General features: G+C 40.6%; 1 protein-coding gene across 1 annotated transcript in view; it reads left to right on the top strand.

Moving 5' to 3' along the window:
- The window catches only part of NUDT3 (nudix hydrolase 3), an 87,829-nt gene extending 61,890 nt beyond the window's left edge, over positions 1-25,939 (top strand). Inside the window, exons 3-5 of the mRNA XM_037052793.1 lie at positions 20,282-20,326; positions 21,515-21,599; positions 25,167-25,939. Of these exons, the coding sequence (XP_036908688.1) occupies positions 20,282-20,326; positions 21,515-21,599; positions 25,167-25,345 (309 nt within the window). The 3' untranslated portion in view covers positions 25,346-25,939. The remainder of the gene's footprint in view (positions 1-20,281; positions 20,327-21,514; positions 21,600-25,166) is intronic.
- Positions 25,940-26,486: the final 547 nt, after the last annotated feature.

Genomic DNA, 26,486 nt, shown 5'->3' with positions numbered 1-26,486 from the left:
AATAGGAACTATTAGTAATAAGGTACATGTATGGCTATTCACACCTATAGATTTATATTAAAAATAGGTGCAAAAATAGAAGAAAATTTCTGTATGTTTGAAATTGTTCAGAATAAAAAGTTGGACAGAAAATAGCCAAAAATATTTATTATGTGCTAAATATATTTAAGATCTTAAGGAGGAAACTGTGAAGTACAACAATGTGCTGAACACTGCTCTGCCTGAGACAAGTTGTGGGAGTTTTTTTTGTTTTGTTTTGTTTTTACTTTTAGAGAGAGGAGAAGGGAGGGAGAAAGAGAGGGAGAGAAATATCAATGTATAGTTGCCTCTCATGCGTCCCCTGCTGGGAACTGGCCTGCAACTCAGGCATGTGCCCTGACTGGGAACTGAACCGGTGACCCCTGGTTCACAGCCCGCACTCAATCCACTGAGCCACACCAGCCAGGGCACAAGTTGTGGTTTTGTAAGTACTGCCATGTCTTTATTTTTACTTGGTAAGGAGATGCATTTTTAGCTCCTTTAGTGATCACATTATAAAATGTAACAATTATCATGTCTCTTAATACATTATATGTAATGATCTTATTCTGATGATTTATTCTTTTTAAATAAATTAGGAGATTTGATTTAAAATTTCAGGAGAGTCTTTGTTCATTTAACACAGACATATATTTTTGTGTGTGGAAGCATCTTTATCCTGCCATCCTAGGAAAAGCATATGCACAAAAGCATAACAAAAAAAGTAAAGAGCTTTTTCTTAGGAAAAATAATTTTGACTATATAAAAAGAAAAGTGAAAACATACCAGGTCTCAGTGTGGAAGCTGCTGTGAGGCTGCTTTATGTTAGAGTACAGAATGAGTCCCGCAGATCTCTGGCAAAGGCCCTTAAGTACATCCATATTGAATCTCTTGTTTCTGGCAGCTAAGAATTCAGAAGGGGCCTTTCCTCAGTTACAATTCAGGGATGAAAGGAGATCTTGGCAGAGACGCTGCCTCCTGTGAAGGGACTGGTTGAAGTGCTGTGATAATCCCTGTGCTCAGCATTTGCTCTGTGCTCATGTGGTCCATGGTGTACCCGTAACTCAACTCCAGTGCCAGAGCGAGGAGGCCTCTTCTTTCAGAGGAAGGTACCTCTGTTCCAAGGATGTTACAAAATGGTACATGGCTGCTCCTAGGTTACTTCTGTGATTAATTACTTCTAGAGTCAGATTTAAAATGAAAAACTTTAGTGACTCATTTTGGCTTTTATAAAAATACTTAAGTAAATACTGTTGGTTTTATGAAAAGTGGTATTCAAAATGTTATTACATATTTTTGTTAGTGACCATTTTATTGTAGTTTTAATATATAAGTGCTTTTAACTAGGAATTTTCTCATTAGTAACCATTTTAGTTTAAAAATATAGGTGTGCCCTGGCTGGCATGGCTCAGTGGATTGAGCACCAGCCTTCAAACTGAAAGGTTTCCAGTTCAGTTCCCAGTCAGGGCACGTACCTGGGTAGAGGGTCAGTACCCAGTTGGGGGCCCGAGATAGGCAACCAGTCAATGTTTCTCTTACACACTGGTGCTTCTCTCCCTATCTTTCTCCCTTCCTTCCCCTTTCTCTCAAAAAAAATAAATAAAATCTTTAAAATATAGGCACTTTAAAAAAATTAATGGCCAAAAAATATTTGTGGAACTGGTGAGTGATTATAGCAAGGTTACAGGATATAATTTTTTTTAATTTTTAAAAATCACTTTACAGATTTGTTTTTAGACAGATGGGAAGGGAGGGCGAAAGACAGGGAAAAATGCCTGCCTCTCGCAGGTGCCCCAATCAGGGTCCAGCCCAGCAACCAGCGCATGTGTCCTGACAAGGAATTGGACCAGCAATTTTTCACTTTGCAGGACACCCAAGCAACTGAGCCCCACCAGTCAGGGAACAGGATACAAGTTGTAACATACAAAAGTCCATAGTTTTCCTATATATAAAAGCAATGAACAAGTGAAATCTGATATAAAAACACAGTACCATTTATATTAGCACCCCCACAAATGAAATACTTATTTATAAATCTACCAATGTATGTACAAGGTCTATAAACTGATAAAGATAAAAAACTAAATGGAGAAATATTCCATGTTCATAACTAGGAAGACTCGGTGTTGTCAAGATGCCATTTCTGGCCCTGGCTGTTGTAGCTCAGTGGATTGAGCGCAGGCCTCTGAACCACACGATCGCGGTTCGATTCCCAGTCAGGGCACATGCCTGGGTTGCAGGCCAGTTCCCAGCAGGGGATGCATAAGAAGCAGCCATACATTGATGTTTCTCTTCCTCTCTCCTTCCCTTCCCCTCTAAAGATAAATAAATAAAATTTTTAAAAAAAGACTCACTCTTTAGTCAAAGAATTGATATGTATTATCTCTTGTTTGTTACTTATTTTATACTTACTAGGAGAACCTGATTTAAAGATTAGCTCTCTTTTACTGTAAATAACTGCTCCTAAATTACCTTTCAACCATTTCTTAAAAACTGGAATTTTTTCATAAAGGTATCTTTTTACTAAGTTTATCTGTCTACATTATCACGCATAATTTAATGGTACCCATTGATGAATAGTTAATTTGGTGGCTTAGTGTAGAGATTAGAATCTGCCCTCTTAGAGAATATAGTACTGTATTTGAGCTGGTTTGTGTTGGAACTCCGAATAGAGACTAAATTGCTGGGATAGGTGCCAAGTGCATTCTACTAAATGAATTGAGTCCAGATGACTCTTCCAAAAGAGTTGTATTTACTTTCCCACCCAGCTCCACATTCCAGGAAAAAAGTTTTAGTCATTAGGAAGTACATCCACAGTTTACTTTTTCTTTGACTCCAATACAACTCACAGTGGTTTCAGCAAATACTAAGTGCAACTCTGGCCTCTAGAGACTCCACAATCTTTAACCAACAGCCACTGTTCCTGAGCAGGTCTAACTTACCTAGCTGGGGTGCCACTTAACAACTTCCTCTTAACTCATTGAACTTGAGAATGCAAATTGCCTGGCATAGAGCTTGTTTGCTACACAGGAAATAAATTTAAGGACTCAGTTTCTAACTCATCTTGAAGGGACCCTATGTGGCTCAGTGAAAAGCTAAGTTTCCAGGTTAAATCTCAATAGATGTAACTTGATTTCACTTAAACTTATTAATTAATAGACACATACTTGGCTTAAAAAAGAAAATAAAATTTGCCAAATGTTGTTTCCAAACACAGTAATGCTGAATGACTAAGGATGACGGCATTGAAACAGGTATATCAGGCAAATACTAACTAGAAGAAAACTGAGATAATAATTGTAATGTCAGACAAAGTTGAATTTAGGTGGAAAGTATTTAAAGAGATAAGAGGAACATGTAATATTGATAAAAGGAACAATATACCAAGACAAACTGCACTCATGAATTTATGCACACCTAGCAAACTCTTCATCTGTGGGGGAAAGTTGACAAATCTGTAGCCATATTGAAGAAAATATGACATATTTGTATGTCGTATTTTGACATACAAATGTTGACAAAGTTGACATATTGTAGCCATAAAACATCTGATTTAGAAACTAATAGAAAATGCAGCAAACAGTGAGAAAAATTGGATTAACACCATTAACAAAGTTGATCAGATAGCTATATTGAGAAAGAACTTTGTGTCCAACAAAGAATATAAAATTTTATCAAGCACACATGGAAGAATTATAAAAAACTAACCATATGTTAAGTTTTAAAAGAAATATTAAGAATCCCAGTACATCAGTAACATAGGTTATATGTGCATACTCTGACACAGTACAGTGAAATCAGAAGTCAATAGATTCAGCTTGACAGAGAAAGAAACATATTTGGAAATAGAAAAAAAATGTTCTAAATAATCCTTGAGTTAAAGCAAAAATCACAAAAAAATTAGTAAGCAAATAGAGATAAACAGTTATGAAAGTATTCTATCATGACTTACGAAGTGCTGCTCATTCAGTTCTTTGAGCCTTAGAAGCTTTTCTTAGAAAGCAAAATAGACATTAAGTAAACTAAGCAATCCAAGAAGCTAGAAAAAACAACTGGGAACTGAGTGTGCTCAAAAAAAAGTAAAAGGATGGAAATAAGGGACAGGGCAAAAATTAATAGAGAAAAATAGAAATGATCAACAAAACCAAAGTAGGTTATTTTTATTTGTCTAATAAAAGGAATGAGCCTCTCACAGGGCTGATATAGGAAACTTTAAAAGAGAATGCAACAAATAAATAAGGAACAAAAAAGAAATAGCAACAGATATAATATAGACTTTGAAATTAAGAGAATGCTAGGAAGAGCTACCAAAAAATTGAATTGTTGATAAAAGTTTTTTAGAAAAAAACCCGGCTCAAATCTACTTAAGAAAAACTAGAAAACCTGTGTATAGATAATTAATCCTTATGGAAATTAAGTAGTAATCACCCTTCTTCCCCAGAATAAATACCAAGATCAGATTAGATTAATTATACCAAAATTTCCAAAAATATATGTTCTTTTTTAGTCCTCACCCAAGGATGCATTTAGAGAAAGGAGCAGGGGCTGGGGCGTGGGGAAGGGAGAGAGAGAGAGAGAGAAACATCGATCGGTTACCTCCTCTGTGCACAACTGGGACTCAAACCTGCAGCCTTTTGATATGTGGCACACTACTTCAACCAACTAAACCACCTGGCCAGAGCAGAAAAATATGTATTCTTACCTTAATTGAACTATGCTAAAGAAAGATAACGATATACCTCTTGTAAGGATGGTATAATCTTGATCAGCAATCATCAAAGTTTTCTGTCAAGGGCCCTGGCCAGTATGGCTCAGTGGACTGAGGGACTGAGTGCCGGCCTGCAAACTTAAAGGTCACTGGTTCAGTTCCCAGTCAGGGCACATGCCTGCGTTGCAGGCCAGGTCACCAGCTGAGTGCATGCAAGTTGATGTATCTCTCACACGTCAAAATTTTTCTTCCTCACTGTCTCCCTCCCTTCTCTCTCTAAAAATAATTAATAAATATTTTTAGACTTTAGAGCTTCCAGTCAAGATGGAAGCATGGGTAGACACACTTCACCCCCTCGCGCAAACACAGGAAGAATTACAACTAAATGTCAAAACAGATAACACCCAGAACTGTCAGAAAATAAAACTGTATGGAAGTCCAACAACCAAGGATTTAAAGAAGCCATATTCATCCAGATGGGTAGGAGGGGTGGAGACTTGGAGAGGTAAGGAGACACGGTGTGGTGTGGAGAGGCGTGCTGCAGAGAGGGCAGCAGCGGCGGCAGCAGCTGAACAGTCGTTTCCACCTTGGGAGCAAGCAATCCTAGCCCCAGGCCAGACTGCATAGCCCAGGGTTCCAGAGCGAGGAAGATAAATCCCCGAAACTTCTGGCTATAAAAACCCATCAGGGTTGGGGCGGTGGAAGAAACTGCCGGATCTTCAGGAGATTCTCCTTTAAAGGGTCTCAAGGTCTTAGAATGTTCACAATCCCCACCTGCTCTGGGATTCAGCACCACGCAACAGCTGGAAGGGTGCCAGTTGCATACGAGTAGTGGGTGAAGTGACTGGAAACAGGGCAAGTGCCAAGCAAACCTCCAGAAGCCAGGCAGTGGCCCTGTCCCCCCCCAACAGTAACAAAGCAGTGAAGTGGGTTTCCTCACCCTGGTGATTATGTAAGGCATTGCCCCACAAAATTTACAGGTGCACTTTTCTACAATAGGCCACACTATGAAGACAGGGAGTCAAAGCAGCTCTACCTAATAACACAGAAACAAACACAAGGAGCTGCCGAATTGAGGAGAAAAAGAAATATTGCCCAAACAAAAGAACAGAACAAAACCCCAGAAAAAGAACTAAATGAAATGGAGATGGCAGTGTTCAAAACACTGGTGATCAGGATGTTCTAAGAATTCATGGAATGCCTTGGCTGGTGGTGCTCAGTGGATTAGGCGCGGGCCTGCGAACCCAACGTGCCTGGGTTGCAGGCCAGTTCCCAGCAGGGGACTCACAAGAGGCAACCATACATTGATGTTTCTCTCCTTCCCTTCCCCTCTAAAGATAAATAAATAAAATCTTAAAAAAAAAAAAAGAACTCATGGGGTATGGCAATAACATAAAGGAAGAAATGAAGGTGAAACTAAGTGAGATAAAGAAAAATCTACAGTCTAAGGCCAGTCCACACTGAATGTGCCTAATCTCATTGTATCTGGGAAGAAAAATCTACAGGGAACCATCAGTGAAGGGGAGGAAGCCAGGATTCAAATAAATGATTTGGAACATAAGGAAGAAATAAACATTCAATCAGGACAGCAAGAAGAAACAAGAATTGAAAAAAAAAATGAGGAGAGACTAAGAAGACTCTGGGACATCTTCTAAGGGGCCAACTTGTGAATCATAGGGGTGCCAGAAGGAGAAGAGGAAGAGCAAGAAATTGGAAACTTACCAGAAAAAAATAATGAAAGAAAATGTCCCTAATTTGGCAAAGCCATGTATATATATTTAATGGCTATACCAGACGTAAGTCCAGGAAGCAGACAGTCCCAAACAAGTTGGACCCAAAGAAGACCACAGCCTGCCGCATCATAATTAAAATGCCAGAGGTTAAAGATAAAGAATCTTAAAAGCAGCAAGAGAAAAACAGAGTTATCTATAAAGAAGTTCCCATAAGACTATCAGCTGATTTCTCAAAACTTTGCAGGCAAAAAGGGCCTAGCAAGAATTATTCAAAGTCATGAAAGGCAAGGACCCACAACCCAGATTACTCTACCCAGCAAAGCTATAATTTAGAACCAAAGGGCAGATAAAGTACTTCCCAAACAAGGTAAAACTAAAGGAATTCATCATCACCAAGCCATTATGACATGAACTGTTAAAGGGACTTATTTAAGAAAAGGAATATCAAAACTATAAACATTAAAATGGTAACAAATTCACAACTATTAACAACTGAATCTAAAAAAGGCAAACAAACAGAATAGGAATAGAATCATGGATACAGAGATGTGGAAGGTTATCAGCTGGGATGGGGAGGGGGAGAATGGGAGAAAAGGTACAGGGGATAAGTATAAATGGTAGGCACAAAATAGACGTGGGGAGGTTAAGAATAGTACAGGAATGGAGAGGCCAAAGAACTTACATGCACACCCCATGGACTTGAACTAAGGGAGGGGCGGAATGCTGTAGGGAAGTGGGATACTGGGTGGAGGGTGGCAAAGGGGGAAGAATTGGGACAACTGCAATAGCATAATCAATAAAATGTATATATAAAATATTTTAGACTTTAGAAGCCATAAGCGTATGTGTCACAAATACTCAACTCTGCTGTTGCAATGTCAACGCACCCTTAGATAACACTGTGAATGAATGAGCATGGCAGTGTTCCAATAAAACTTTGTCTACAAAAAACAATGACAAGACAGATTTGGGTCATGGGCCATAATTTGCGAACCCCTGATCTTGATAATTAAGAATAGAAAAGAACAATAAATTCTCACATACAAATGTGAATGCAGAAATTCCAAGTAAAATAAGAGCAAATAGAATCTAAAGCTTTCTCAAAGTATCATAAAACTGGATTATCATAAGAGTTAAAAGGATAGTCTAGTCTTAGAAAATATGTTTATGCAATTTACTTTATTAAGAAATTAAAATAGAAAAATTATCCCAGTAAATGAAGAAAAATTACTTATTAAAAGTCGGTACCCATATGTTGAAAAATGAAAGGAAATTTCCTAACTTGATCAGATATCTAACAACACCTACACAAATACTACATTTTTTGTTTTTTTTAAATATATTTTATTGATTATACCATTACAGTTGTTCTATTCCCCCCCTACATTCCCCTCCACCCTGTACACCCCCTCCCCCACCATTCTCCCCCACTTAGTTTGTAACCACGTGTCTCAAGTTCTTTAGATTCTATATTTCCCCCACTATTCTTGCCCTCCCCCCTATCTATTTTCTACCTACCATCTATGCTATTTTCTGTGCCTTCTCCCCCCTTCTCCCCCTCCCACCCCCCTGTTTCTAACCCTCCATGTGTTCTTCATTTCTATGGTTCCACTCCTGATCTAGCTGTCCTCTTGGTTTGCTTTTGTTTTAGGTGTGGTTGTTAATAACTGTGTGTTTGCTGTCCTTTCACTGTTAATATTTTTTATCTTCTTTTTCTTAGATAAGTCCCTTTAACATTTCATATAATAAGGGCTTGGTGATGATGAACTCCTTGAACTTGACCTTATCTGAGAAGCACTTTATCTGTCCTTCCATTCTAAATGAAAGCTTTGCTGGATAGAGCAATCTTGGCTGTAGGTCTTTGGATTTCATGACTTGGAATACTTCTTTCCAGCCCCTTCTTGCCTGTAAGGTCTCTTTTGAGAAATCCGCTGACAGTCTGATGGGTACTCCTTTGTAGGTGACTGTCCCCTTATCCCTTGATGCTTCTAGGATTCTCTCCTTCATTTTGGTCTTGGCTAATGTAATTATGATGTGCCTTGGTGTGTTCCTTCTTGGGTCCAACTTCTTTGGCACTCTCTGAGCTTCCTGGATTTCCTGGAAGTCTATTTCCTTTGCCAGACTGGGGAAGTTCTCCTTTATTATTTGTTCAAATATGTTTTCCACTCGTGGCTGTTTCTTTCCCCCTTCTGGTACCCCTATAATTCGGATGTTGGAACGTTTAAAGATGTCCTGGAGGTTCCTAAGCCTCTCCTCATTTTTTTGAATTCTCATTTCTTCATTCCTTTCTGGTGGGATGTTTTGTTCTTCCTTCTGGTCCATTCCATTGATTTGAGTCCCCGTTTCCTTTCCATCACTATTGGTTTCCTGTGCATCTCCCTTCATTTCAATTAGTTTAGCCTTCATATGTTCCTCTAATTTGTGACTATGTTCCTCTAATTTGTGACTATAATCTACCAGTTCTGTGAGCATCCTGATAAATAGTGTCTTGAATTGTGCTTCTGAGAGGCTGGCAATTTCTCGGTCGCTTAGAGTTATTGGCTCTGGGACTTTGAGTTCTTCTTGCACCATCTTTTGGGCTGTTCGTGCCTGTTCCATAGCAGGATCAGAGCCCTAAAGTGTTCACTAGAACAGGGCAACTAAGTTGCTGGGTTGTGACGTTGTATGGGGGGGTGGGGTCAAAGAGGGACAATGTCTTCCCATCTGCCGCCTGCCACCGCGGCCCTGGCGCCGCAGCCACCACCGTCACCAGGCCCACACGTTTCGTTCCACTGCACGCAAGTGTGCCACCGCCATCACCCCTCCACCACTGGGTTCGCCCCCTGGGGCCTGTGTGGTCCGTCTCACTGTGCGCGAATGTGCAACCGCAGTCAGTCTGCCCCATACCCCGACTGGTTCCGGCTGCCTGCGCGCCTAGGTCGGGGGATCTGTCCTGCCTGACCCAGCTCCGCTGCTGGCTCCGCCTCTCTTACCGTCCAGGTTGAACGGTTCGTAGTTGTTGGACTTCCATATAATTCCATTTTCTTTTCTTTGGCTGTCATCCTAGTTCTCCAAACCTTTGTTGTGTTCAAACTTGGTTGTGGGAGAAGACACAGTGTTTCCACCTAGGCCTCCATCTTGGCGGAAGTCCAAATACTACATTTTTGAAACTTCAAAGCATTCCCATGGCAGACAGGAAAAAGACAATTATGCTTGCTATCATACTGCCATTGAACCAGGGCCCTGTCCACTGGAGTAAGACAAAAATAAATAGATTATAAAGATTGAAAGGAAGATACAAAATTGTCATTATTTGTAAATGGTGTGACTATTAGCAAACCTAAGGAACACCACAGAAAATAATAGAACTAGTAAAAAGCATTTAGAAGGGTTGCAGGAAACAAGCAGTGTTTCTTTAAACCTGCAGTAATAAATCAGAAAACATGTAACTTTAAAATACATATACCGTTCACAATAGCAACAAAACTAAACTAAAACTAAAGTGCCTTACTATAGATTAATAAAGTGCACTGTCTTTGCAATAAAACTTTGTTGAAGGTATCAAAAAAACCCTGAGTAAATGGGAGAGGTATAATCTGTTCTTGGATGAGAAGACTAAATATTATAAAGATACGAGTTTTTCTCAAATTAATTGAAAAATTCAGTGATAAAAAGAATAAAGGTATAAAATGGAGGAACTGGTATAAAGGACACATGGACAACAACTAAGGGGGGTAGAAATGGGAGGGAGGTGGGGAGCACAGTGGGGGTGGGCTGGGATGGGAGTAAAAGACAGAAAACTGTACTTGAACAACAATTAAATTTTTAAAAAAGACAAANAAACCCTGAGTAAATGGGAGAGGTATAATCTGTTCTTGGATGGGAAGACTAAATATTATAAAGATACGAGTTTTTCTCAAACTAATTGAAAAATTCAGTGATAAAAAGAATAAAGGTATAAAGTGGAGGAACTGGTATAAAGGACACATGGACAACAACTAAGGGGGGTGGAAATGGGAGGGAGGTGGGGAGCACAGTGGGGGTGGGCTGGGATGGGAGTAAAAGACAGAAAACTGTACTTGAACAACAATTAAATTTTTAAAAAAGACAAAAATTTTTAAAAAGGTATAAAAATGGCTTCAGAGCTTTTGAAAAACAACAGAAAAGGGGACTACCTTCCTAGTTACTAAAGCTTTATTAGTTAAAACCATGTTATATTAGTACATAAATTAACAACTAGATTAGTAAAACAATAATAACCATGGGTCTATTCTGGAGTCTCTAGAACACTGGCTATTTCGGAATAAATTTCCAAATTTATTTTGGTGGACCATAGTATAAAACTGTCAAAGTATTATAAGAAATACAGGAGACTAACTTTATGCCACTGGTATAGGAATATGTTTCTTTTTTTTTTTTTAGGAATATGTTTCTTAAAAAGATACTAAATACACAAAAGGAAAAGGTCAGTAAAATCAGCAATAAGTATAAAACATGTTTAACAGAGGACATCGAAAACAAAGATAAAGACAAGTGCCAGACTGATAACAAGGATTTGCCACAGAGGCATTAAGATCATCAAAATCATCAGCAGTCAGATAGGAAAAATAGGTAAAGTGTATGTAATTCCCAGAAAAGAAAAACTGAATGTTCATTAAACATAAGGAAAAGTACACAATTTTAGTATAAAGAATAATACAGTATAATTTTACACTCATTATAATGACCTGAAATAAAAAGACTGACGTGAAATATTAAAGAGGAACAACAGTGATGAAAACCTGTACACTGCCTGCATTCTCAGAGAACAGATCAGTTAATGTTATATAACAAACTATCCTAAAACTCGGTGGCTTAAAATATTAAGTATTGATGTTTGCTCACAAGCCCCACCAGTCAGCTTCTGTGTCAGCTGGACTACTCAGCTGTCTGCAGCCAGCTGTGGGTCAAGTAGGAAGCTCTGCTGACCTTAGCTGAGCCCTTGCACATGTGGGACGTTAGCTGGCTGGAGGCTGCTTTGTAGTATCCTCAGCTGAGACAAATCTTCCATCCTTTAGGAGACTAGCGCACAGGCCGTCGGCAGAGTTCCAGAGAAAGAGTGGAAAGTGGAAGGCCTCTTGAGGCCTAGGCTTGGATGTGGTGTACCATCTCTCTGCATTCTTTTGGCCAAAGTAAGGCACAAGGCCACCCTAGTGCAGGAGTGGGTGAATAGGTTCTATTTCTTGATAGGAGGATCTGTAAAATTACATTTCAGAGGGTGTGGATACAAGGAGAGGTAGTGAGTTGCAGCCATTTCTGCAGTTGATCTGCTGTACGGAGCAACTTCATATGTGGGGAAATTGGATGTATTTTTACCCTGTGATCAGAAATTTGACTATTAGTAGAGATATCAAACTACTACACGTGTTGGGTAATAAGAATATCTACAAGGGAGTTGTGGTTTGGTCACATTTTTTAAAATAATAACAGGACTAAATGCCTACCAACAAGTAAATGGATTGGTGTGGTAAAATTTTAAAATAGATTACTGTCCAACAATTAAAATGAAATAATTAGAACTACATGTATCAGTATAGCTAAAACTCGGAGACATGGTATTTGTGGAAGTTGCAGAAGGTATAATTTTTTTAATTGAGTAGAGAAACATGCAGAAAACACTACACACCATTAATAGTGGGTATGTACCTAAGTTGTAAAGTATAAAAACATGCAAGAGAGTGATAAACACCAAATTTACGTGAGTAGTTAGTTACCTTTGGCAGGGGGAGAGGAGTGCAGAAGGGCCTTCAGTGATAACAGTAGTTTTATTTCTTTGGAAAAAAAAGATACAAATGATACATTACTATTTGACAAAGCTGGCTAGTGGTGACCTGAATATTTATTACTTTATTTTCTTTAAAAAAATTTTGAAAGATTTTATTCACTTATTTTTAGAGAGAAGAGAAGAGAGGGAGAGAAATATCAGTATGTGAGAGAAAGATCGATTGGTTGCCTTTCACATGTCCCCAACCAGGGACCTGGCCTGCCACCCAGGCATGTGCCCTGACCGGGAATCCAACCAGCGACCCTTGGGTTTGTGGAACAGTATCCTACCCATTGAGCAACACCACTTGGAGCTATCTTCTTTACTTTTTAACATTCAAAATACTTCATTTAAAAAACAAAACACCTGGGTAGGGATTTTGTTGGACTTAAATGGAAAGTTATATGCTTTGAAGACCATTGTTTTTGTTTGTGGGTTTCCTCACACAGATACTTGGATTGGGGTTTCTCCTCTGAGCTCATTTTGGGGCTGGACTTACTGCTTTAATAAAGGAAACTTTTATACTAGCACTCCCTTGAATGTGCAGAGAAGTTCTGTTTGGGGATAACCAGTCTTCTCACAGAGCTACCTTTTAAATCAAGAGAAGTAGCAAGAAGCTTTCCCATCCAAGTACCAAAATACCCAACTAAATGTGGCTTCAACAGCACCAGTTAATTTTCTCATGTAAGAAAATAGAGGTAGGTGATTATCTCATTTCTTCAGCAGTTTGGCAGTGTCAGGATTTGGTTTAGCCTCCCGTAGGTTCTCATGGCCTTCCCTTTATGATCACAAGATGACTGCAGCAGCTCCAAGTTTCAGGTCCCCACATGAGACGCAAGGAGGTGTTGGGGTTTTTTGGCCAGTGCTTTTTATCATTGTGGGAAATCTTTTTCCCAGCAGCCCCCAGGAGACACTGCCTTAGGAGCCATTTATCCAGAACTGGGTCACACACTGCACCCCTGTGCCTTAACTCTCACCTGACAGAATCTGGACCTTCCCTGTAGCAAGGGCTCAGCAGGGAGAATGCCTGTAAGCTAGACAGCAGTGTCTGCCAAAATGTCTACCTTAAAATGAAAAAGTGGTTTCTGAAGGTGATGGCTCACTTTGTACCCATCCATAACAAACAGCAAAATAAGGGTTCTTTGCAGTATCATCATAGCAGTGGGCTCAATGGCCCATCCACAAAAGTACCTCTGTCCAAGTCTCACCTACGTACTGGGGTGGGGGTGGGGGTGGGGGTGAGGGTTCCCACTAGAGGGAAAGATTGGGAAGTCGCACAATTGATCCAGCTCATTGCAGATAAATACTTCCGATCTCAGTAAAACATCATAAAGGAAAAAAGACATTTGAAATTTTTTTTCTTTTTAAAAAAATAGGCAGTTGCTCAGATTGTTTTTGTTAACTAGACCTAAAGTGCTAGAATACTGTGTACTTTGAAGTTCAAGGAAGCACCTACCTGCGTATGGTTGGATAATAAAGACCAATAAATAATTTATTTGAATTTCTCATTTGTAGCTAAGAAGGACTTTTAAATAAAGTCTCCTTCTCCTAATTATAGGCTTTTGACATACAGATTGAAATTATAACTGCTTTCAAATGATTTTGAGAAAAACAGGTTCATACCAGCACCCTGACTGGACCACCTTATATACAGCCTGAATCAGATCTTACCCCCAATGTCTGAGTGAAATATCTGTCAGATGTGACCCTGCAAGGGTCATGTGAGAGGTAAAAATAACCATCCAATTGCTTGTAGCAGCATTGGAGAGAGAGCTGAGGGATGAAAGTTAGACTGTGGAAAATTATGGAAAAGTAAAGCGGTTTCAGTGGACCCCGTGTTGGAGGACCTTTGCCTATGAGGAATCTGCGTCTTTTTCAGCACTGTGACTTTAAAGAATTGAAATCCTCTTTCTTACTAAAAGAAGAGCCTCCTCCTAAGAAAACTGCTGTATCTCAATTTTAAAAACTGATAGATACGGGAATATTTCTTTGCTTCTTTACCATGAAATCATTGGTAGGATCACCTTAGTAGAATTCTCACAAGTAGATCCCCTAAATGTTAACATAAAACTTGAAAGAAACAGAAGAGGCAAGTAAAACTATTGTTAGTTTCTATAAGTTGAAGATTATAATGAGAAGTGAAAATAAATGCCACTGAAATATCAGTGTTCAAATGGCAGCATTATTTGAATTACAATAGACTTTAAAAGAATGTATCTGTTTCATAAAGGAAAATGCTTTTTATTTGTCCCAGCTGCATGCAACACAGAGAGTAAATCCAGGGTATATGTTGGTATTGAATGCAGAAATTATTATTAAATAAAAAGTTTTAAATCATATGGAGTTGTTATAGTGTGAAGTTGATTTGTGTCCTCAAAATTTGAAGACCATTTTCTAAACTTTTGCTTAAAAAATTTTTATTGATTATACTATTATAGTTGTCCCAATTTTTCCCCCTTCACTCCCCTCCGTCCCGCAGCCCCCACTCCCTCCAGCAATCCCCCCTCCTTTGTTCATGTCCATGGGTCATACATGTAAGTTCTTTGGCAACTCCATTTCCTATACTTGCTCTTAACATCACCCTGCCTATTCTGTAACTACCAATTTGTACTTCCTAATCCCTTTACCTTTCCCCCCATCCCCCCAGACCCCCTCCTCACTGGCTACCATCCCAGTGTTTCCCATGTCTTATGATTCTGTTTTTGTGCTGCTTGTTTGCTTAGATTCAGTTGCTGATAGTCATGTATTTATTGCCATTTTAATGTTCATAGCTTTTTTTTAAAGATTTCATTTTATTTTTTTAGAGAGAGGATAAGGGGGGGAGAAAGGGAGAGAACTGTCAATGTGCAAGGGAAACATTGATCGGATGCTTCTCACATGCCCCCAGCCAGGGACCTGGCTCACTACCCAGGCATGTGCCCCGATGAGGAATCGAACCAGTGACCTTTTAGTTCATAGGCCTGTACTCAACCCACTGAGCCACACCAGCAAGGGCTATAATGTTCATAGTTTTGATCTTTTTCTTAATAAGTCCTTCTGACATTTCATATAATAATGGCTTGGTCATGATGAACTTCTTTAGTTTTACCTTGTCTGGGAAGCACTTTATCTACCCATCAATTCTAAGTGATAGCTTTGTTAGGTAGCGTAATCTGGGTTGTAGGTCCTTGCTTTTCATCACTTTGAATACTTCTTGCCAGTCTCTTCTTGTCTGCAAAGTTCCTTTTGAGAAATCAGCTGATAGTTTTATGAGAACTCCTTTGTAGATAACTCTCTATTTTTCTCTTGCTTCTTTTAAGATTCTCTCTTTAGAACCTAATCAACAAAACAAACAAGTGAGCAAAATAGAAGTAGAGATGTGGAAATAAGGAACAAACTGACAGGAACCAGAGGGGAGGCAGGGAGGGGAGTAACAGGGGAAAGAAGGGGTAGGGTCAAATTAAGGAACTTGTGTAAAGGACCCGTGGGCAAAGACAAAATGGGGAGGATTGAGTGTGGGGGCTTGGGGGTGGGTAGGGCAGGGGAGAATAATAGGGGGGAAATGGGGACAACTGTAATTGAGCAATTTAAAAATTAAATAAAGTTTCTTTATCTTTAAACTTTGGCATTTTCATTATGGTATGACTTGGTGTGGGCCTCTTTGCATCCATCTTGGTTGGGACTCTGTGCTTCCTGCACTTGTATGTCTATGTCTTTCACCAAATGAAAGAAGTTTTCTTTTATTATTTTTTTCAAATAGGTTTCCAGTTTCTTGCCTTTTCTCTTCTTCTGAACCCCTATGATGCAAATGTCAGTGTGCTTTAAGTTGTCCCAGAGGCTGCTTACACTATCCTTGATTTTGGGGGAGATTCTTTTTTCCTCACTGTACTAATTGAATACCTTTTTGTTTCTTATGTTCTAAAACATTGGTTTGTTTCTCCCTGTAAATTGTCCTTAATTTCACTTAGTGTCTTCTTTATTTCTGAATAGATCACATTTATGCTGTTGAAGTATACTGGGATCTTTGAGCTTCCTTTTGACTAGTGTTTTGAATTCTGCACAGAAAGATTTCTTATCTCCATTGTGTCATTCTTTCATTTGGGCCATGTTTCTTTGTCTCCGCATTTTGGCAGCCTCTCTGTCTGTTTCTATGTATTAGGCAGAGCTGCTTTGATTCCATGTCTTCATAGCATGGCCTAAGGTAGTAGGTGTCCCGTAGGGACCAATGGCACAGTCCTCCCTATCACCTGAGCTGGGTACTCGAGGTATTCCATCTGTGTGGGCTGAGTACTCCCTCCAAGAATGAGCCTTGATTGCTGTCAGCAGGTCCATGTGAAACAGCTGATAGGACTAGCTGTGACCCCTGGCCAGCAGCCGCCTCCCTCCATGGCTTGTGGAGGTGACTGGGTGGTGATCCGACATGGTCTATAACTGCCTGCTGGCAGCGCAGGCTCTGGGGTTTCCTGGATGATGCAGGTCCCGTCAGCCTCCACCTCTGTTCTGTGTGGGGTCCGTTGGCATAAGCTACAAAACAATCTGCAGATGGCCGCTGCTAGTGCTAGGCCTGGGGCCACTCTGCAAGAGGTATGGGGCCTGGGCTCAGTTGCTGCTTGTTTGAGTGGATTTAGGAAGGTCTGAAGCCTGTACCTAGGCCAGCCCTTGATATGGAAAAGCCACTGTTATCAGCTTGGGTGGACCCATCATATGAATGGGGCAGACCCTTAGTTAATCGTCAGGGCTGGGTTTACTGTGTGAGTCAGGTTGATGGAGACTCATGGTGCTACTGCACTGTGGCTCTATGTGGGGGAGAGCTCAGAAAAGGTACAATGACCACTGTCTACAGTTTTATCTGGGAAGAAGCTGTCCTCCAGCTCTTGCCGTGATGCCAGACACTTCAGTTCCTCCCCATGTGCCACTGGTGCCGCCCATCAATATGCTGCCCCAGTGCGGGAGCCCAGAGGGCGTGAGTCTGAGCAGGTCCTTGTGCAAGGGGTGGCAGGGGTACTGCCAAGAGGAGACTCTCACCTGAGAATCCCAAAGTTTCTCCGAACAACACAACCCCCCTGTTTTTATAGCCAGAAGTTATGGGGATGTATCTTCCTGGCACTGGAACCCTGGGCTGGGTGGCTTGATGTGAGACTAGGATTCCTGGGTCCCTAGATATCCCTCCCTATTTTTATCCACCACACATGGATGTGGGACCAGCCCATTCCACGTCTCCACGTCTCCACGTCTCCACGTCTCCACCCCTCCTACCCATCTGGGAGGGTAGGTTTCTTTAATGAATGTGGTTTCTTTAATTCCTTCGTTGTCAGACTTCCATGCAGCTCAATTTTCTGATGGTTCTGAGTGATGTTTGTTCTGTAGTTTAGCTGTAATTTGCTGTGGTTGTCCAAGGAGGTGAGCTGCATTTACCTATATACCTCCATCTTGCCCGGAAGTCTTGATTTTTTTTTAATAAATAAAAATTAGTTAACTGCTACTAAAGACAGTAACTGCTACTAAAAGAACTCTTTCTCCACTTTGCAGACGAGAAAAGTGAATGACAGCCTACATGAATCTGTCTTACACACACCCCAACCCTGACAGCTCCACTCCCAGGTCCTGTCAGTGCAGGCCTGTGGCCAGGGCACAGGTGACACAGCGATGTGTGTTTGGAATCAGAGGACAGAATTGGCTTTCCAGCTCAGGCTGGCTCACCCTCTTGTCCCACTCATTCAGGCGGCTCTACTTGTTGATTCATGAAATAACAGTCCAGCTGGTCTTATCTGGCTGTGGAGAGTGCAGTTTTTTCTAAAACTGTGGAAAAACAATTTAAATAAGAAAAGATAGACATTTCCATTAAAAAGCCACATGGGGATGAGAATAGGTAGAAGAAGAATAGGAAAAGAAATGGGCATGTTTGAAAGCAAAAGGACTAGAGTTCCTTGACAGATAATTAGCAAAAATTAATTTCACGATACAGTTCACCCAGGAGTCTAGGCCTTTAAATCAGCTTATTCTGTTTCTGTTATTAAATATCTCTTAAAAATTGTTTGAGTACTTATTTTAAATTTTTGCTCATTCTGTACAGATTTACTGACTACCTACTATTTTGTATTTAGAGAATATTTTTGCCTTAATTTTTAGTTTATTTTACAAGTAAGGCAGTAGTAATAGAAAACAAGTTATAGCATTCCATTGCATTTTCAGGCTTCATCTTTCCCTCACTTTTGACTGCTTCTTTAAAAAAAATTTTTTTTTAAATTTTAGAGAGGAAAGGGGCAGGAAGAGAACATCAGTTTGTTATTCCACTTATTTACACATTCCTTGGTTGATTCTTGTATGTGCCCTCATTGAATTCACAGCCTTGGTATATCAGGACGAAACTCTAACCAATTGAACTACCTGGCCAGGGCAGCATAGTACACCTGGTATTACCAGGTGGTCTCCCATCCAAGTACTAACCAAATCCAACCCTGCTTAGCTTCCCAGATCAGAGGAGATCTGGAATGTTCAGGGCAATACGGCATTACACTGACCCCTTCTGTTCCTGGCAGAGATAGATATAAAATGTAAAATGCAAAAGCTTTAGCCTGACTCAAAAGCAAGGTGAACACTACCTCCATATATCAGAAACAGCAGCACAGCAAAGCTGCAGCCTGCCTGGACCCCTTGCAGTGAGGGGAGCACAGTGGCCCAGAGGCCCATGGAAAGAACACCGTGAGCTGAGACTTTTAGGGAGATACGGGCCCAGGTAGGAGAGGACACAGGTGCAGTGCGCAGTAAAGGATGGAGCCAAGCCACCCTCTGACTCCATAGCTCTGTCTGCAGTATTTGCCACATCACCTTGGAGCAGGAGTCTAAACTGTCACTTTAAGACCTGGCTCTGGAGAGCTTGGTAAATCCACCTCACAAGGAAGCCCTTCACCATTTGGAACATGAATGTACTTCAGATTCAATGAATTTTGTAGCATGGCCAGATAACCTAAATTTTTTGTTCAGATGACCAAGAAGTAAATGAAGGAATAACTTATATTTTAAAGAACAAAATATAGAAACGAAGGTATACATAATGGAAACAGATCTGTAAAGAACAGGTAGAAATGAAAAATGTCAAATAAAAAACATACTATAAATGACATAACTCTAGCCTGGATACAGCTTAAAAGAAAATTAGTAAATTGGAATAGACTGCAAATTCATTGATAGTGCATCAGAAAGACACAAATCTAAGAAAAACTACCAAAGGGCCAATGGGAGCTAAAGAGTATATACTCAGATGCGTAACTACTGTATGAAGTTGTCACTCTCCTGTCCCTTGCGTTGTTCTTTACATTCCTGTCAATACCTGTCACTGGCAGAGTGACCAGATTCACATTTTTGTTGACTTAGTTTTATTGAGCTCTGTACTGGGCATACTGTACAGAGACATAAGAACAAGTCAGGATACAAGTCTTGCTCTTGTGGATCTTTTATTCTAGCCTAATCATCACTACATCTCTGGTACCTACCTACAAGTGTGATCTGGCTCAAATCAGACATACAGTGTATATTTGTTGGATGAATGAGTAAATGAGTGAAGTAATTCATGGCCTTGATTGTCTGCTCTGTTTGGCCTGCTTTGCAATGGGGGAAGAGCCTGGGAGGAGCCGAGGGAAATTCTCCCTCCGCAGCGTGCACCCTGCTCTTCTCAGTGACACACAGGAAGCACTGGTGTGACCCCCACCAAACTGTGTCCTCTTGTTCTTCTTTTTATTTTTAATTTGTTTTATTTTATTTTATTTATTTATTTTTAGAGAGACAGAAAGGAAGGGAGAAAGAGAGGGAGAGAAACATCAGTGTGTGGTTGCCTTACAAGTTCCCCCTACTGGGGTCCTGGCTCTGAACCCAGGCATGTGCCCTGACTGGGAATCAAACCGGTGACCTTTGTTTGCAAGGGGGCACTCAATCCACTGAGCCACACTAAACCAAGGCATCTTTTTGTTTTTTCATTTCTATTTTACAAACTGCTCAGAAGATTCAGAATAAGACAACAATATAAACTATCAGTGTGTTAATTTTCTTTTCCCTCCTCTGCAGGCTGGAGTAAAAGGGACACTGGGAAGATTAGTCGGAATTTTTGAGGTAAGTCTGTTAAAATCTTTGCACGTATGATATCATATTTTAACCACATATATCTTTGTCATAGTCCATCCAGATGCTGTAACAAAATTTCATATACTGGGTGGCTTATATATAATAAAAATAGATTTTTCACAATTCTGAAGGCTGGAAGTTCAACATCAAGGCAGCAGTAGATTCAGTGTCTGGTTGAGGACCTACTTCTGGGTTGATTGACCACTGTTTTTCTGTGTCCTCACGTGGTAGAACAGAGAAGGTTGATCTCGAGGTATCTGTTATAAGGGCACTAATTTCATTCATGAGGGTCAGCCCTCATAACTTAATCACCCCCCAAAACCACCTCCTACTGCTATCACATTGAGGATTTGGATTTCAACATATGAATTTGGGAGGGGCATAAATATTCATCCATTGTAGCCATTGTCTCCTCCAAGCAGCCAGAATATTATTTGTATTATTTACTCTATCTCTGCCTCCCCTCCTTTTCTCGTCTAAGATGTAAGGAGGGGTAGATACTGTATTTTGCCATGCATAACGCACATTTTTTTGCCCAAAGTTTTGAGGGAAAAATAGGAATGCATAGTATACATAGGTATAATAATCCCATGTATAACGTGCACAAAAACATGGGTGTGCATTTACACAGCAAAATGCGGGTAAGTGTAGAAAAGACAGAAAAAAAGAGAGAAGCAAGGAAACCGAACTGGGGTAGAGATTTGGAGGAAGGTGAAAGGAAGTGAGAACACAGGGAATAAAGGTGACCCGGTCGTAGGGGCAGGAGGGTGTGGGACGTGATTGGCTGGCTGGCTGGCATCGGTGAGGCCTCGCCCATCCAGTCTCCTCTATTTGGTGCCCAGCTAGTTAAATTTACTTAGTGCCTTTTTCTTGAGAGGTCATGAACTTTCTGCTCACAACTTTTCCATGAAGTTGCACTTAAGGAAAGGAGAAGGAAAAAAAGAGAGTAAAGCTTTGGCTCTAGGAATCTAGCCAAAGAGCTTACCCTCAAATGCAACTGCAGCATGTTTTCAAATAGGACGTCTGGTGCTATTTCATGTTCGACTGTAGGATAGTAAAATGTAAAAGGAGTCCTGTGTCTAAGCTCTCTGTACATATGTGTGAGAGTGTGCTTCTTAAGTCATCTCAGCCCCGTAAGGAATAACTCTTCCTCTGTGCTCCTCTCTTCGCCCTCAGAACCAGGAGAGGAAGCACAGAACGTATGTCTACGTGCTCATTGTCACGGAGGTGCTAGAAGACTGGGAAGACTCGGTTAACATTGGTAAGTCACCCCAGGTGGCCTCCAGAGAGCTTGCCACCGCACAGGTCGTTGAACTGCACTCCAAGAGGAGTGAGCCCTTTAGAGTTCAGATGTTTTATCCTTATAATCTCAATTCTATGGATCTTTCCCTGAGAGGTTAAAAAAATAACAAATAGAGAAAGATTTTTAATTGTTGTATTATTTATAATTAAAATTGTAGGATATTTATGTTCAGTGATAGGGAAATGGTTAGATGAATAACAGCATGTCCATGCCAGATGTTATGATATAATGCATAGCCATTAAATGTTATATTTTTTTAGCCCTGGCTAGTGTACCTCAGTGGATTGAGTGCCGGCCTAAGAACCAAAGGGTTGCTGGGTTGATTCCCAGTCAGGGCACATGCCTGGGTTTTGGGCCAGGTCCCCAGTAGGGGGCGCACGAGAGGCCAATCGCATTGATGTTGCTCTCTTCTTGCCCTTCCCCTCTCTAAAAATAAATAAATAAAATCTTTAAAAAATGTGTTTAATAACATAGAAAAATGCTTAAGAAGCACTGTGAAGTAAAAAAGAAATAACAATAATAGTAATAATAAAAAGCAAACTCTTAGACCACATACCATGTGCCAGGCATTGTTCAAATACCGTACATATTAGTACCCACAACAGACTTGTAAGATAGTTCACACTCACTATCTCTCTGNTTTTAAACTTGTGAAAGTTAGTATTTTGAAACGTTTTAAAAAAAGCTAAAGTTGGATTCATGGTCAACAAATAGAAACATGGCCCACGAGAGGGAGGAAATGCTTCTAAGAATCAGATTGGCTCCTCCTTCACGATGCCAGGCCCATGCTGGCCACAGAACCCTGGGCGAGAGCAGGACCTGGGCTGTTCCTTGTGATGCTTATTCTCACTGTTGGAGACAACTGTCGGTTTGGTGGTGTGAGCCCCTCTGCGGGGTCATTTCGCAGGTACAGAATAATGGGAGTAGTTCCCAGTGCCGTTCACGCCACTGGCCGGGTGGCCCAGCTGTCTTGTAAAGAGCCATTGTCTTTGATCTCTGAGGTCACTGTTGGGTGTGTTTCTTTTGAACTAAAAAACTAAAGTGATTGAATGGTTGGTTCATGATTTAATCTTTTGCCTCTGAACAAAAATAGTTTTTAGAAAAGTGTAATATTAATTTAATTGGTTTTAAATTGGTAAACAAATAAAACACTTGCCAAAACCTCTGCCTATATGCTTTGCCATCGGGGCCCTCACACTGCCGATTTGAGCATTTCATAGCCCTTCAGTTTTTAATGGCTTTGTGTCTGGTAAGATGCAATATGCTTAAGGTGTGGGGAGTGTATTAAAAATAGGCTCCTTGACAGTTGTTGCTGGGGCCTCAAAGGGAGGCAGAGATGAGTGTGGCATGGCCCTGTCTCAGGGCACTCAGTCAGGCCAGGGTCTCACACTCAGTATGACTCTTTAAGGTACCGTCACTGTATAGCCTTTCACCTCTACTCTGACCTCTGACAGCTGACCTTGATGAAGTAATCTAAAATACAGGGGATAAGGCCATGAGCCTTCCTTCATATGAGCCTTTTTCACATGAAAAACTGGGTCTTAACTGTACAACTCAGTGAATTTTAAGTGATTTAAGGTACTTTCATCTGATGGGAATGTTAACTGTTAAATACATAAAAGTGCTTAGAAAATAGTTTTGGTGAATGAAATAGAAATATATTTCTATATCAGCAGGATATAGAAATATATATACACTATACACACACATACACACACACACACACTAGTTAGAGTTACATTGAAATCAGAATTTGAAATGAAATAAAGAATTGCCAGTGGTCAAGAAAAGGTAAGTGAGCTGGCTGCGGTGCATGAGACCAGCGCTCCGGCACACACCCAGGGGTGGGAGTGGGTGTGGCCATCTTGGAGTGCCGTTCAGCAGCACATATCGTGAGCCCTTTAGAGTTCAGATGTTTTATTCTTATAATCTCAATTCTATGGATCTTTCCCTGAGAGGTTAAAAAAAGAACAAATAGAAAAAGATTTTTAATTGTTGTATTATTTATAATTAAAATCGTAGGATATTTATGTTCAGTGATAGGGAAATGGTTAGATGAATAACAGCATGTCCATGCCAGATGTTATGATATAATGCATAGCCATTAAATGTTATATTTTTTTAGCCCTGGCTAGTGTACCTCAGTGGATTGAGCGCCGGCCTAAGAACCAAAGGGTTGCTGGGTTGATTCCCAGTCAGGGCACATGCCTGGGTTTTGGGCCAGGTCCCCAGTAGGGGGCGCACGAGAGGCCAATCGCATTGATGTTGCTCTCTTCTTGCCCTTCCCCTCTCTAAAAATAAATAAATAAAATCTTTTAAAAATGTGTTTAATAACATAGAAAAATGCTTAAGAAGCACTGTGAAGTAAAAAAGAAATAACAATAATAGTAATAATAAAAAGCAAACTCTTAGACCACATACCATGTGCCAGGCATTGTTCAAATACCGTACATATTAGTACCCACAACAGACTTGTAAGATAGTTCACACTCACTATCTCTCTGTTACAAATGAGGAAAATAGGGCACAGAGAGATTCACTAGCTTGCACGACTCATTAGAGCCCATGGTGTGATTGGAGCTCAGCATATTGGCATCAGCGCCCATGTTCCCACCCACAACACTTTATCAGAGCCTCCCGGGGTCTGGAGCACCTTAAAGCGGATTCAGTCACAGTTGTTTAGATACATGGTCTTTTTGAAACATGATGAGAAAAGAGCAAACGCACCAGGGTATTGAGAGTGGTCGTTTCTGGTTTATAAGATTATGGGTAATTATTTTATACTTTCCTCTGTTTTCCCAACTTTAAACAGTGGTCTTTTATTATAAAAATAAATAAATAAAAGATTTTAAAGCATGTATTAAGAGGAAGACCAAATAAGAGATGGATTGACTGAATAAAGGCCATAGGCCTGAGCCTGCAGAGGCTGAGCAGGGCTGTTGAAGATGGAAGACAGGACACTGGACAGAGCCAGTTCAATGGCACATAACACACATTTTATAAAAGAAAATAGACTGAAAAGTTAACAGTGATTGTGTCAAGATTTTTTTCTTATTTTTTTTGAAGTGATATTTTCTATTATATAGCTGTATTACTCATATAAGATTTTTAAAGTAAGTAACTGATTATAAGCTAGCCATCTGGTAATTTTAGAAGCTTGATGCCTAGGAGGGGGCGTACTGGTTGGGCAACGGGCTCTAGAGCGAGCCGAGGCAGGGCCCGGCCCAAGCGCCACAGGAAGCCGCCTGCTGCGGTCTGTCTGGAGGGCTGCGTCACACCGTCACTGTCAGCAATTCAGTTTTCAGATTTCTGCATTAGACGTTTGTACAGTATTTGAAGCATATAAATTGTGCTTGCTTTCACTCCTAAAAGAAAATAAATAAAATGTATTTATAATACATGTTTTGAAAATGTTGACAGCCATTACTTTCATATTTCTTTCTACATTTTCTCAAAAGTTAGATTATCAGAAACTTTTTGTTGCTTCTCTGGTGTCCTTATTTCTTTTTCTGTGTGCCTCTACAGGAAGGAAGAGGGAGTGGTTTAAGATAGAAGATGCCATCAAAATGCTGCAGTACCACAAACCCGTGCAAGCATCGTATTTTGAGACATTGAGGCAAGGCTACTCCGCCAACAACGGCACCCCAGTCGTGGCCACCACCTACTCGGTTTCTGCTCAGAGCTCCACGTCGGACATCAGATGACTGAAGACCTGGAAGAGGATGGAAATTGGAAATTAGACTGAAGTGCAGACCTGACCTTCCCTCTCACCTTTGCTCTTCTCACCCCTCCTTACAAGCCTCCTCTCCCAAATAGGGCATGATGGCAGCAGAGAAAGCGTTCATTGGAAGTGTTGCGGTTTGGTGTTACATGATGGGGCTTTTCTTCTCTTTTCTTGAGGGAGTTGTAATTTGCAAGTACTTTTGTGCATGATCTGTCCCTACCTGGTCACACTCCTTCCTACATTCTCTAAAAAGAGGCAAACAGCCTTCCTCTACCTTGGATTCTGAAGTATTCATGTCTGTCTCATTCTAGCTCTGGCCAGGCTTTTTTCTTTGATTTTTAATTTTTTTTAATTAAAAGATACCAATATGAGATGAAACCTTTCAAGAATTTGCTCCATAATGTGCTGTTCAGTCCACTAGGTTGGTTCCTTTCACTACAGGATACACTTGGATACATTTATCTACACATTATATACTGGGCATATAATATGTAAATAAATGACTTTTAGAAGAGGAATTTAACTGTTTAACTATTTCAGGGTTTTGTTTGGTTTCCTAAATTCGAGGTGTTTCTGAATGGAAAGCCTCACCATTCACACTGTCCCAGCCCCTGGCCTTGTGGTCGCGTGGGAGTGGGGAGAGGGCGCTGCCGTCAGGGTGTCCAGGACTAGTGGCCTCCCTTCTGGCAGCTGTGTTTCCACACCAGGAAAAATCCAGGAAGACACCTCTTTTCTTTGTTATTGCCAAGCCAGGAGCAAATGGCCTCAGCCCAGATCCGGAGACACAGTGATAGAGATTGAATTCTTCCCTACATGTTGACAGTGGGGATTGGAACTGGGTTTGGGGGACCACTTTCTAAAACAACCGGAGCATTGAGCACTGTCCCTGTCCTGCTGGTTTGGATTTTTTTCCGTAACGCTACTTAAGCTACTTACAGCCAACAGTGGGCGCTCTCCTTGTGCATACTTGCCTTACAGCGGGCTGAACTGATCCTGTCTCTGTGCGCAGACGTGGCCACCTGGCCTCGGTGGTGCAGCTGTGCCGCCCTGTCCCCATTGTGGGGAACCATGTTAGGTTCCTGAAAAGTACATGGGAGGAAAATCCAAGTGTTTGCCTGTCT

The sequence above is a fragment of the Sturnira hondurensis genome, unplaced genomic scaffold (assembly GCF_014824575.4).
Source record: "Sturnira hondurensis isolate 20B ecotype Veracruz unplaced genomic scaffold, ASM1482457v3 Scaffold0007578, whole genome shotgun sequence".
NCBI lineage: Eukaryota > Metazoa > Chordata > Mammalia > Chiroptera > Phyllostomidae > Sturnira > Sturnira hondurensis.
This window is presented reverse-complemented; position numbering and strand designations above follow the sequence as displayed.